The sequence below is a fragment of the Vicia villosa genome, linkage group LG5 (genome assembly GCF_029867415.1).
Source record: "Vicia villosa cultivar HV-30 ecotype Madison, WI linkage group LG5, Vvil1.0, whole genome shotgun sequence".
NCBI classification, from domain to species: domain Eukaryota; kingdom Viridiplantae; phylum Streptophyta; class Magnoliopsida; order Fabales; family Fabaceae; genus Vicia; species Vicia villosa.
The window spans coordinates 173,205,556-173,220,026 of record NC_081184.1 but is presented as its reverse complement, the minus strand read 5'-3'; the positions used below and the strand labels follow the sequence as shown (position 1 = coordinate 173,220,026).

General features: G+C 37.0%; 2 protein-coding genes across 2 annotated transcripts; both read right to left on the bottom strand.

Annotated features, from left to right (window-relative positions):
• Nucleotides 1-524: 524 nt before the first annotated feature.
• On the bottom strand, nt 525-2,490 carry LOC131606051 (uncharacterized). Its single transcript, XM_058878338.1, has 5 exons — nt 2,453-2,490; nt 2,303-2,399; nt 2,088-2,206; nt 1,742-2,001; nt 525-1,636 (listed from the first exon to the last, which is right to left on the bottom strand). Exons 1-5 carry the CDS (start codon nt 2,488-2,490, stop codon nt 525-527), a joined length of 1,626 nt encoding a protein of 541 aa, XP_058734321.1.
• Nucleotides 2,491-7,904: 5,414 nt separating this feature from the next.
• On the bottom strand, nt 7,905-13,651 carry LOC131604025 (probable phospholipid hydroperoxide glutathione peroxidase). Its single transcript, XM_058876515.1, has 7 exons — nt 13,371-13,651; nt 13,026-13,102; nt 12,324-12,385; nt 12,103-12,221; nt 8,370-8,534; nt 8,217-8,271; nt 7,905-8,116 (listed from the first exon to the last, which is right to left on the bottom strand). Exons 1-6 carry the CDS (start codon nt 13,458-13,460, stop codon nt 8,239-8,241), a joined length of 546 nt encoding a protein of 181 aa, XP_058732498.1. The 5' UTR covers nt 13,461-13,651; the 3' UTR covers nt 7,905-8,116; nt 8,217-8,238.
• Between the last annotated feature and the right edge of the window lie 820 nt (nt 13,652-14,471).

Below are 14,471 nucleotides of genomic sequence, written 5' to 3'. Positions count from 1 at the left end.
AGGGTTTATAATTTTGTCATTGTAAAATTTGAAGTTGAATTTTAGTTTTGAATTTTTTGCTTCTTCTTTTATGTGTATGCTTCTGCAAGCGTAGAATTTTTTTTAATTATTTTTTCCAACATCGTTTTCTCATTCTTTTAATTCTTATTGTATTTTTTTATTTTAATGAAATTATATGAAAAGTTGAAATTTGATTGACATTTGATTCATTTAAAGCATGAACGATAAAAAAAAATTTGAGAGAAGTCATCGCAAAGACTACGACATCGAAGAAGAAAAAAAAGTCAAATTAATTATGCAGAAGACACACAAATGATAAAGGAAATGAAGTTGTATCTGAATATCATGGCCGAAAAATTACTCAGACAACAAAAGAACTTAATGAATTATTCATAGAAAAACCCGATAATATTAGATTTCATGATTCTTTTTTTTTTTGGAATAAAAGCATGACTTTATTGAAATTCCAAAAACATTGATTACCAACCGATCCAAAGGGACCCCGGTATCATAGTGAACCAAAATTAATCTACTCTATTCTCTCTTATGTGTATAGATAAACTCCTATGTAAACCACATCTTATGCCAATATTCTCTATAATTCTCTCTTTCATGTGAGGATCCAACATGGTTTGATTAAACACCATGTGATTTCTCCCCTTCCACACTTCATATATCGTTTCCGTAATAGCCACTTTTAGGATTTTTCTTTTCCATCCTTTCTTCCTTGTTTCACTAATGAGCCACATGCTTTCTTCCTTCCATCCCCTTGGGTTCCTATCGATGTGAAGCCATTCCAAGACAGTTTTCCAAATCTTCTTCGTTTCATCACACGCAAAAAACAAGTGCTCAATCGATTCTTCACCTTGGCAAAAACAACATCTATTCTCCGTTAGGATCCCAAACTTACATAATCTATCCTTTGTGGGCAATCTACCTTTAAGGGTCATCCAAAGCGCGAATATGGTTCTTGGTCTCGCATAGTTATCAACAATCATCTTCTTCCACTCAACATGGTTAACATCTCCCATAATTGCTTTGTACATGTCGGATGTCTTGAATTTATCACTTACCTCCGCTTGTTCCCAGTATGGTGTATTTTTCATAGTGTCTCGAAGGCTGCATAATTTCCTCACCATCCAAGAACTACTCTGCTTCACTTGCCATTGCATAACATCCTGGTTTTTAAAGAAGTAAATATCCAACCAACGAATCCATAGTTTGTCCGCTTTTTTGTGTATATTCCACAAGAGCTTCCCCATAATAGCTTTGTTCCAAACCTGCAAGGATATAATATTTAGTCCCCCCGCTGATTTGGGTAAACAAACACTTTCCCAAGCTATCGGTGCCTTCTTGCTCATCATAGTCCCACTCCACAAGTAATTCTGACATAACGCCTCGATTTGCTTGATGACTTTTTTAGGGAAATAGAAGACTTGCATCCAGTAGGCTGAGATGGCAAACAGTGTATTGTTAATCCGTTGACAACGGCCTGCATAACTCAACAACCGGGCCGACCAATGTGTAATTCTCGCCATAATCTTATCAATCAATGGTCTGAAATACTGGGCTGATAGTTTCTTACTGTCTAAAGGAACTCCAAGGTATTTGAATGGTATCTTTCCTTCTGCAAAACCTGTGAATTGCATAATTTCCTCTCTGACATGTCTAGGCACTCCTCCAAAGTATAGTTTTCATTTTTATGGGTGAGCTTTTAGACCCGTGGCCAAAGAAAACTTACTTATTTCCTGTAATATAAGGTGCACAGAACTTTTGTCACCCCTGGTGAATAACATCACATCATCAGCAAAGCTCACATTTGTGATTCCTAGCTTCTTGCATCGAGGGTGATACTTGAACTCCGTCCGCTGCTCCAGATTTTTCAAGCAGCGGTGCATATATTCAATAACCAGCACAAATAGTAAGGGGGAAATAGGATCCCCCTGTCGCAACCCACGTTTGGCAGTCAGCATGTTGGTAACCTGACCATTAATAGCGTACCTGTACGTCACGGTTTTCACACACAACAGTATCCAAGTAATGAATTCCACTGGGAAAGTTCCCGCATAATCTGCTCTAAGGCTTGCCACTCGAGTGTGTCATATGCCTTTTGAATATCCATTTGGATAGCACATTTAGGCGACACCTGTTTACGACTGTATCTGCGTAATAATTCTTGAGCCATAAGGATGTTGTCTTGAATCACCTTACATGGAATAAAAGCCGATTAGCTATCATCAACAACTAAGTTAATGACCTTGCTAAGCCGCTGAGTCAGGATTTTTGAGATAATTTTATATACCGTCGTGAAACACGCTATAGGACGCATATCCTTCATTGATTTTGCTTCGGGTGTCTTTGGTATTAAGGTGAATAATGCACAATTTGCTGCAAAAATTCTGTTACGTTCAAAGAAATCTTTCACAGCCAAAATGATATCGTGTTTGGTTACCTGCCATGTGCTCTTAAAGAATTTCGAATTGAATCCATCTATTCCCGGGGCCTTATTATCTCATATCCCCGTCAAAGCGTCCCATATTTCTTTTTCTGTGACAGGTTGTATTAATTGTCTACCATGGGTTGCAGGGAGTTGTGGGCCTCTTCTAAGTGCAACAATATCCACTTGTTGGAGCTGTACCGTTTGTGTACCAATGAGATCACCATAGAACCTCAATATCTCTTTTTCCATCTCCTTGAAATCTGTCAGCATATTCCCTTGTGAATCCTCCATCTGGTACATACCACTTTGCTTCCTTTTACCTTTCACAATAGCATGAAAGTAAGAGTTGTTTTCATCCCCTAATTTTAGCCATTTAACTTTAGCTCTCTGCATCAACATCCTTTCTTCCAAATCAGTCGCTGCTAGCAACCTCTCACTTATCTCTTTGATTGTAGTAGCATGATGAGTGTTGAAAAGATACATGTCCATCTCAGTTTGAGCCTTAGCAAGGTTTTGTCTCAGCACTTCAATATTTCTTACATTCTCAGTACTTTCCCGTGTGAGCCCTCGGAGCAGTGGCTGCAATTTCTTGAGCTTTCTCCATAGTATATACATTGGTTTACATTGTGAATCAGTGTGCCAGTTGTTTTTTACCAGGTCCAGAAACTTTGGGTTCTCAATAACCACATTCCAATATTTGAATCGTGGTTGGCTGTTGTGTATAAGTTTGTTGGGCCCTGTTATGGTAATCTTCATTGGGGAATGGTCAGATATATGTGCATTCAGATTCTCAATGATACAGTATGGATACTTCAGGAACTAGGCCTTATTACAGTATTCATCATTTGTTCCAAGTCAGTGTACTCACCAGTTTGCACCTCATGGCCACCAATTCGATCATTCACTTTTAAGACATTATTATAATCCCCAGCAATTATCCAAGGGTCATGTATATTGGTAGCTAAGTTATCAATATCATCCCAAAGAACTCTTCTTTTTGCCAACTGATTGTGTGCATAAACAACAGTGATCCAACATATTCTAGTTCCTAATTTGTCTACCATTTCACAGTGTATGTATTGATCAGACCATTTGATCTTATTCAAGCCTATTTCTCCATGTTGCCACATGATCCAAATCCTACCATTTGGATGCTTATCATAGTTATCCCACCGGCTCCAGTTTTGGCCAAATTTTTCTCTTATTTTTGGAGCATTCTCCTTTTTTACTCTAGTTTCAAGCAAGCCTATGCAAGACAATTTCAGCTTGTTGAGATGGGCTTTAACCTCAACATGTCTTGCAACCTTATTCAAGCCCCTTATATTCCATGTGAGGATTATGGGGGTTGCCCCATCTGGTCCACAACAGCCCCTAGGATGTCAAAATTGTTGCTGCAATTAACACCCTATTCCCTGTTTTTCTTCTGCCCCTCGTCATACAAGTGGCCTTTTCCCTTATTTCTGTTGGTTGGACCTACAGTTTCCCATGGTTTTTCTGCAGTGCCCGTGCCCACCTCAGGTGCAGTAATTTGCTCAGCTATTACAGGCTTCTCTTTTGGCTGCCATTTTCTGACTTTGCCTATTTCTTGTTGTTTGGATCCCGAATGGTAATATGCTCTTTTAGCTCAACAGTTATGTCAATCTCCACAAGAACCCGAGCATATGACACCCTCAATTTCTTTGTTGTACATTCGTTTGTGATCATTGGTTTTCCCAGTGCACTTGCAATCTTGCCCAGACTTTTTTCTCCCCAAAACACCAGTGGTAGTTGGTGTAGCATAACCCATATAGGAATGGTTCTAATAGCATCATCCTTGAAGGTGAAATCAGGCTTACATTCATGCAGGAACACAGGTTTGCGGAAAATTGTGTAAGGCCCTCGCATAAGGATTTCATCTTTATCAGTCTTTGACTTCATCCGAACAATGAAGTAGCCTTCTTCATTATAATAGAGTTCTGGGAGAGAAACAAAGTTCCAAGTAGTCATCATGAACTTCTTCACGGCAGTCATGGATAAATCCCCTTCTAATACATACATGATTAATGCATTTTCCCAAAATTTCATTTCAGATTGAATGTCTTCTGCCTCGATGTTTACTTCAATTTCTCCATTGACAATAGCTGGTGCACTATACTCAATGTCCAGTCCGTTTTGGGGCAAACGGTTGTCACGAGTGACATCCACCCATGGCAAAGTGTTGTGCTTCTCGTCATCTTGCTTTTCACCTTCCTCTTCAATAACAGGTTCTAGTTGTTCTTCTGTAGGTCTCGCTAAAGGAGTTTCGATTCCCTTACCATGGGCTGAAGACCCTGATTTCATGATTTTTTTTAACCCAACATTTTTTACTTCTCGCTTAACGAGAAAATTAACACCAAGAAATATTAAATCAACTCCATTTTGGTTAGTTTATTTATTTGTTTTAGTCCTTTTTTTATTTTGGCAATTTTCAATTTGTACTGAAAATTTAAGCAAATACGAGGGAGAATAAAGAAAAGTTGTAAAAGAGAAATAAAATGGGACTTAGAAAAATTAAGAAGAAAAAAAGGTTTTTCTCCCCTAGATTTATCGCGACCACGATGGCTTCATCGTGGGCAGGAATAGAAAGTGCCACGATCGCGATATTGAGCAACGCAGTCGCGGTGCTACTTTTTCGTGACAACCAAATTCAACTTTAAAAGGTAATTTTGACTACTTTTTAAGGGGTTACGAATTCTAGGCAGAAGAGTTACACCGTGGAGAATTGGGCAACAGATTTGGAGAGTATTGAAGCCATTGTAGAGCCTATTCTTCATTGATTTTCATGAGTTCTTCTTATCAACTCATGGTAATTGTTAATTTTATTATGAGTAGCTAAGCTATTTTTAATTAGGTTTTTAGAGATGAACCTAATTGTACTTTTTATGACCATATAAATCTTAGAGATTATTTGTATACTTTTAAGTTATTATTATTTAATTGTTCTTGTTCTTACTGCTCTTTGTGTATATTGACAAGCGCACGAAGTGATTTTAGGTGAGTAGAGATTATTGACCGTAAGTCTACATATCTAAATTAGGGCAATTGTTCAACTTAGTAGTTAAATAGAAATAGGTAATTATAATTTGTGGCTTTATAATTAACAAACTTAGAAACACCTAGTTTTAATTTGAATTCGCTTAAGAAATTATGGAATTATTGTCTAATTCAGCGAGTTGTACACCAAAGAATTGGATGCAGCGGTCTTGTTAATTCGATGTAAAATTATTGTGTAATTGTTATTCATGTAATACACATCCATCGAAAGATATAATTAGGAGATTTGAAATAAAAATCTAATCGCTCTTCTTTATCAAAACTTTACTCTGAATCTAGTATCATGCTTATTTTTCATACCGATTAAATTTGAAATCCCCTTGTTTATTTTAAATTGCATTATTAGTACCTTTTCTAAATTTGCAATCCCGAGGAGATGGATTGTTTTAATACTTCAACAGAATAAGTACAGTTGCTAACAAAGTTAACAACTTCCATGAGATCTAAAAATATTGCCATCATGCATATCTGAGTTGTAGCATGTGCATTACATAGTCCTAATGACATCTTTCTAAATGCAAAAATTCTACAAGGGAGCATATATGTTGTCTTTTGTTGATCTTTAAGTGTTGTAACAAACTGATTGTAGCATGAATAACCATCAAAGAAGCAATATTACTCTTTTCCAACCAGCCTATCCAACATTTGACCAATGAATGGTAGGGGAATTATTCACCTTCCTATAACTTGTACATATCATCCATTCAGTAACAACTCTTGTTGGTATTAGCTCGTTTAATCGTTCTCGACCACTGTCATGTCTTCTTTCTTCAGAACACTTTGGATTGGGCTCAACTAGAAACTCTCAGAAATAGAAAAGATTATCCTAACCTTGAACCATTTGATAATCTCTTTCTTCACTACTTCATTTAGTCTTCTCTGAATCTTTATGTTATTCTTAGCATTCTCTTCCAACATAATTCTGAGCATGCAAACAGTTGGATTAATCCCTTTTATGTCAGACATTTGCTAAGCAATGACTTCTTTATGTTGTCCCAGGAGTGACAAAAGTAGAATATATGTTCAAAAGTCAGGTCTTATGCAATGATGACCAATAAATTTTGTCTTAATTCTATGTAGGCCTATTATAAATGAGGATGTAAATGCTTTAGTTCCAAGACAAGGGTTTTTTTCCATATGGCACAATATATTTAACCATCTCATAAGAGATTTCCAATGTTTCAAAAAAATGGTAGGGTAGCCATGAATTGTATAAAGTATCCAGAAGAAATGGTAAGATTGCACTATGAGGGCTTGGGTGTGTTGTTAGAAGGGTTGTTGTCTAGGTATTCTAAAATATGGTCCTAATATGGTTGGTACAGAGGTAATGTATTGTGGTTTGTGGGAGGTGTAGTAGTATGGTAATGTGGTTTCATAAAAATAGGATCAGGAAAATGCTCATTCCACCCTTATATTAGCATACCATCAAGAAAATGCATCTTTGAACGCCCCAAAAACTACGTCAATGTCCTCTATTTTGAGTGTCACCTCGGTTTAAAAAAAAATAGTCCGAAGATGCATCTCTGTATTGTGTTTGGGCGTGTCCGGAGATGCATCTCTGAATTACCTCTACATTCATTTAAGTGGATGTGACGCTTCGAAGATCAGTCGACGGTGTTATATAAGAATGTTTCAACGTCCTGAACTACACGTTTTTAATATCATGTAAAATTATATTTATGTAATATTTATTTCGAAGTTAATCTAAATTACTTAAATTTTATTCTGCCATAGTTGTTTCTGTTTTGATCTACCAGACAGAATTCTGAAACTGCATAACTATAGATTGTTCAATAACTAATGAACTAAATGATATTTCAGAAGTGCATCTCCGGGTCAATATTTTATTCATATGGAGATGCATCTTTTGATCAATATTTAAGATCAATATTTTACATAATAAAGGTCTCTCATTATTTTTATTTTAATTATAAACATCTCTAGATACCGGAGACATTCTAATCTTTGCACCAGATTTGAAAGAAGACATGAGAGTGGAAAGAGCATTTCCCCTTAATTTATTGTTGCTCAATTTTCACTTTTTCACATAATAAGGAACTTCTAAGTCACATTCATTCATGACAGATGACAATAATGCTGTAATGATCAAACTACTACCATCAAAAGATCAAGAAACCGCCTTTTTACCCAAAACTTTAAGATTTTGAATATAAGAATCACCTTTGTTATATATTCTTAACATTTAGTACAGTATATTGAGACAAAGTTTAATGTTAATTTTGTTTGTGAAATTTTGCAACTCCTTTAAGTTTTATAATAAAGTTTGTTTGAGACAAAGTTTAATGTTAATTAGTGAAATTTTGCAACTCTAAATTTTATAATAAAATTTGTTAAATATGTTCAATTTTATAACAAAATATGAACTCTACTTTAGAATATATAAATATGAGAGGAACTGTTTTGAGTTAGAACTAAAAAGTTCAGGAATATTATCTTGAAAACACCAAATTGTGCTTATTACATAATCCAGATACAGAGACATATTAAGAATTTCTCAAGCCATAAATTAACTAGGGATAAGTAGTACACAAGCTTTAGTGAAGTTCCTTGTCCTATGAAAGCATTCAACAGATTCTTCATGAGCTGTAAAAAAACAGAAGGACAAAGCATCAGCTGATACAATATGAGATGCTATGAACATCATCAACTAAAGAAATTTAACTATAGTCAATTTGATATATACCTTTGACACATGAGTTTAGTACTCAAGAAGGTTGTAAAAGCTTCACGATGTCCTTCTGCAAGAAACGTATAACTTATGAACATGTAATCGCAGTACAGATGGCAAAGGGGTTCCAATTATAATTAAATCTTGAAGGACTAAAATGACTCTAACCTCAATTTTATGAGGATCAATGGTATGAAGATATCTCTTCACAACCTTCCCTTGTTTGTTTACCAAGAATTTGGCGAAGTTCCAATCGATGGCTCTTAATAACCCACCTTTCTGCTTCTTCAAATACTTGTAAAGTGGGTCTGCATTCTTTCCATTGACATCAATCTACAATAATTTGATTACTTCAGAATGCTTCTAGAATTCATTGGGAAAAAAAAAATTGCATGCAGAATTTGGCGAGGGATATATACCGCCAAATCCAAATAGAATAGTACAGCAACAATCAAGTCTTATCTCACTAAGTAGAGTCGGTTACATATATCAAACCATGCCATAATGTTCTATCAAAAATCATGATTATATCCAAGTCACTATTCTAGAGATCTTTCTTAATAGTTTTTCTATATTTTCCTCTACCTAAGGTGAATGTCACGGAAGAAAGGAGTGGAGGCCAAAATAGCAACACTCGAAAGGGAGTTATCCGATGTTCGATCCACTCTTGCAGAGGTACAGAGTACAGCAAAATCGAACCAGGAGCAGCTCATTGCAATGTTAACCAAGAGTTTGGGATGATCATTTCGTTTGAAGATTCTCCCAAAAAGACAGCAGTAGAGGATTTGATGGCAGTGAATCCTGGTGGAGAGAAGGCATAGGAGGCGAAGGGTTCTAGATTGGGGTTGCATCCTTTGAAGGGAGAGGAATACGAGGAGTTCCTTCGTTCAGTCAAGAAGATTGAGTTGCCGTCGTTCGACGGTGGTGATCCCGCCGGTTGGATCTCACGTGCCGAAGTCTATATTTGGGTACAGGATACCAGTCCAGAGGTATGAGTGAATTTTGTTCAAATGTGCATGGGAGGACCCACCATCCATTTCTGTTTCAACTCCTTGCTAGAAGATGAAGTTGAACTCACTTGGGAAAGGTGGAAGGACGCTTTGTTGGATTGTTATGGTGGAATTGAAGCTAGAGATGTATTTGAGCAGTTATCAGAATTGCAACAAAAGGGTCTATTCAAGATTACATTCCGGACTACGAGTTTCTAGTTGCACCCAAATTGCCTGACAATCAATTTCAAGGTTATTTCATCCATGAATTGAAGGAAGAGATTTGGGGCAGAATTCGGAGTTTTGTAGCTCTTGGGCCGATCCACAAGAATGAGATTGGGAATAAGGAAGTTAGACCGGGTATGTACCGGAACCCAAATATGGTACCCGGTACCGGAAATGTATTTCCGGAAGTACCCTTAATCAGGCCTTTGATGACTAAAAGAGCAGAGAACTAACTGGAAAAGCATTTACGGGAGAGATCCGTAGTTGTATTTTCTGAACCACCCCAACTACAGACCATAGTTTAGCCTAAACCTTAGATGTTACGTATAAATATTCCGGAAATGCATTTACGGGAGGGACTCATAGTTGTATTTCCGGAAAAAATGACACAAATACGCGCGCTCGTCTCTTCCCCTTCCTCACTTACAGAAAAACATTCAAAACACAATCTAAAAAACCTCTCAAAACCCCACCTACACCCTTGTGCGAAAATCTCAATTGAAATCAACAAACAACAATCAAGCATCATCAAACATCAGTGTTGAAGCTTCATCAACCAACAAGAATCAGATTTTGAATTGAAATTGTAAGTGTTTTTTGAGCTTTTTTGAGTTAAATGTAAATGCATTTACAAATTGAGTTTTAGGTTAGATAATTGAAATATTTTTAGTGCTTGCAAGCTTATAAGTATGGTTAAACATCTTAGTAAGGTTGTTTTTTCGATCAATGAACATTTTGTTGAGTTCTTAGTAGCCTGAGCTTCGCAATTGACGAAGCAGAAAGTTGCAGGTCGTACCGGAGATACATTTCCAATTTTGTTCAACATTTACATAAAAATTGGAAATGCATCTCCGATTTTAGTTTGTCTTCATTTTTTCCCTTTCTTTTAACATGAGTCTTTTTGGTAACGTGTTTTTCTTACTTCTACAGGAGTTATGGCTGAAAGACCATCTAGGTTGAGATGCGGCAAGCTTACACATCATGCTTCAGTTCGGAGGGAAAGAAGTCAGGAATCCCAGGCTCCTTCTACCTCTGGACAGGATGTGGCGGATGCAACTACAGATTCCAATGTACATGTTTCTCCGCCTACTTCATCGTCCTCCCGCAGCAGGTGAGATTCTCCAGATCATCCCTGCCCGTCTCCATCTTCCCGTAGACGCACCGCTTCACCTATGGTATTTGAGGCAGGAGAGACATTACACTTTCAGCCAACACCTGAGGCCACACAGTCGGTGCCTGATGCATCCCAGCCACAGCTTGCATCTCAGTCTCAGTCACAGGCGGCACCTGAGGCGGCACCAGAGGCCCGGGCAGATGAGGTGACACCTGAGGCCCAGGCAGATGAGGCCGCACCTGCGGAACCTCAAAATTTTGGATGAGGGCCTTCCGATTTATCTGGGACGGCGAGGTAAATATTGCATTTAACTATTAATTTTTATACTGTTTATTTTATTATTAAGTTTTGTTTGGTTGAATAAATTTTGCTAAACCATGTATGCAGGAACGTGATCCGCTAAAGATCATTAATCATGCGCGGAAGATCACTCACCTGGTAGCTCCTGCTGAGCCATGGTTTCAGGAGCTCTTGCTCCTGTCAGGGTTGAAAGATTTGGCCCTATGTGGCTCCTTTTAGATGGAGTTATTGGATAGGGACGAAGCACTGAGACATTTGAAACAATTTGCCATCGTACTTATGCAACTTTGGAGTAGAAGAATGGGTTTTTCTGAAACTTCGTCCATACTGGCAGAAGATTGTGCTTACAAGGATCAATGTGAAGTTAGCGGCATGTTATTATGGTCCCTAACGTATTTTTGAGAAGATTGGCACAGTGGCGTATAAGTTGCAATTATCAGAAGGAGCTAAGATTCACCCCGTGTTTGATGTCTTGCTTTTGAAGAAATCACGTTGAAGAGGAACTGCCAAATGAGTTAAAAGGCGATTTTCCATGAAGTTTTGAATCAGAAGAAGCGCTAGTTGCTCAAATTGTCATAAAAGGTGGAGAGGATGTGGATCAAGTGCTTACTAAGTGGCAAGGCAAGAGTATAGAAGAAGCGACTTAGGAGGACACATGAACATGAAGAGTCAATTTCCTTAGGTCAACCTTGGGGACATGGTTAAAAGTCAAAGAAGAGGCATTTTTGGGCCTTTGGCTAATACTAGTGGGTCTGATGTTCAATCGACTACTTGGGAGGTGTACACCCGTAGAGGGAAGGGAGGTGCAAAGTTATAGAAGGAGAGTTATTTGTTGGGTTGTCTTTTAACTACACTTAGATTATTTTCATGGTCCTATAAACAAAATTCTTCAGTTTGAACAATATTTGTGTCACATACACACCCATAAGGCCCTCCTCCATTTCCACCATGCAGCTTGATTTCAATAGTTTACGTCACCTTCTATTTCTCCATCGTTTTGTACTACGTATGGACCCAAAATATCTAAACTGTATAATTTGTGGTTGATATGATCTTCAACTTTCACCTCTAATATAGAAATGTTTCTCCTTTTGCTAAACTTACATTTCTATACTCCGTCTTACTTCTGATCAGGCGGAGCGGAGGGCGTACGCTTCTAAAACTTGTCTCCAACCTCTAATTGCATTCCTCCCTCGACTCTCCAGAGAGAATAGTACAATAAAATAAAATGTGAGAAAATTAGAGAGGTCAAATAAAAAATCACAGGAATCACCTTATGAAAGATTGGAAATTCAGCTTTGAATCTTGTGCAGGCAAAAGTCAGAATTTCTTCATTGGTTCCTGGTTCCTGTTCACGAAACTGGTTGCATGGAAATGCCAATATTTCAAACCCTACAGACAATTCACAATCACTAATATAGTATAAGAATTTTCACACTCATAAAGTATAATTGACATATATTTTTGTTATTGTCCATGGCTAAAGTGGCATGCCTTGATTCTTGTGCTTTGCGTACAACTCATTCAACTCTTTGTAATTTGTTTCCGTATACCCACTGCAGCAAAAGAATTTCCTATAATCATCTCATCTAATAACAGAAAGAATTTCTAGACAATCATGATAAATAAACATCGTGTATGAAACTTATCACAGTCAACGAAAAATGCATACAAAATTTGACATTTCTAATGTTATATATCACACTATATCGTGCTATCATTAACAGTAGTTTCTGTTAATAAGAAACTAAAAGCTTGTTTAGCACGACAATCTATTTGACATCATCCACCACATAAGTCATTGCTTTAGCCCTACAATCTAAGGCTTTTCAATGTCTCTAGTGACTAATTCACATTAAACTCGCCTTAAATTCACATCATACCACGTTACAATTAAATTTCTGAATGAACATCTGAGTTCTTTTATTGGCAATCTGAGTTAGATAAAATATTTGTCAACAAGTGAAAAAACATCAAAGAATGAAATCGTCAGAAATCCAAAAACCGTACAGCGTACAAGCATTCTTTTTGTTTCATGACAGTGAAATTCCAGTATCATACTTGTATAGAATAATTCAATGACATTTATCGAACATCAAACACGAATATAGATAACAAGTAACCGTGACAAAAAAAGATTGAAATGAACACAACACAGTGACATATATAAGAAATGAATGAATGAAATAAAGTTACCAAAATGAAGCAACATTGACAACCAGTAGAACCTTCCCACTGTATATACTCAGACTCACATCATTTTTACGGATATCCTGCAATTATAATTCATATCAGAATCAAAAAAGCAAAATCAATTTCCTTAAAAATTGAGATGCAAACAAATATGAATCAAATTTAATCAAAATGATATTTTTCATGACCCATTAAGAAATTTGAGTGCAGCAACAAATGGGTATAATCAAGATACAATCTTTTCAAGTAATTAGATTGAAAAACAAAGAAAAACACAATTGGGTATAATCATGCAACGAATTATAATGAGAATTGAAGAGAAAAAAAAAAAGAAGATAAAAATAGAACCTTGACAGTGAAATTATAGATGGATTTGGAGGATTTGAAGCATCGAGCAAAGGGCTCTGAAAAGTCGAGACCTCGAAGTAAGAAATCCATTTAACCTGAACTTTGCAGGAGGATTGTTGTGTAACAACAGCGCAAGAAAAAACATCTCCAAATTGACAGGAAATGAGACGATCCAACGTTGGTAGGGGTGAAAAATGGCGAACTGCGATGTTTGATATTCAGGGAGGATGGGTAGCTCCACTACGTGTGGCAATCAATCCATTCACAATATAAAATTTTAAAATTGGGTTCGAGACTTGTTTAAATTTTAATAGGTTGTTTTTATTTTATTTATCTTAAAATTATATTCCACTATGGAACTAATTTTGATTAGAGATGATGGATTAACAATTTCTAATGTAGTGGAAAAATGATGATTGAAGATTAACATATTCTATGTTCAAGTTAGTGAGAGAATAAAAATATAATTTGGATGTATATGAAGGGACTTTTTTTTTTTTAAAATAGGGGAGACTATTGATAATTGCATGTGTGCGAAACGGCGTAGAATACAGTTAGTCGTTTGATCGACTTGTTAGTTTGGCGTTCTTGTGAGAGGTTACATGCGACATGAATGAAAAGGGGTATATTTATTTTGTATTTAGTAGCTTGTTACTTTGTAATTGGGTTTTCGCCTTCTCGGCCTTGCGTACGACTCAAAATAGTTGTCTCCCAAGTCCTTGTCTCTACTTCATAGGGCGAGGGTTTGTGACACGCATCATTACTCAGACACAGGATCTGTGGACATGGAAGTCCTAGATGGGATGTTGTCGTTCTCGAAAATGGGCAGGGAGTGACTGACATGCGTGTATTCCCTAGCTAGCAATGATGTTTCTCCTGCAACTAGAGCTGTCAAAATGGGCTAGCCCATATGGGCCGGCCCGTCAGGCCCGAAAAATTATAGGGCTTGGGCTTTAAAATTAGAGCACATATTTTTCAGGGCCTTTTTAGCCCAGCCCTGAAAAGCCCGCTACCCATTAGGGCTAGCCCATATGGGTCGTGGGTAGCCCATCAGGCCCGCATAATTATAAATTTTAAAAATATATATTAATATTTAAATTA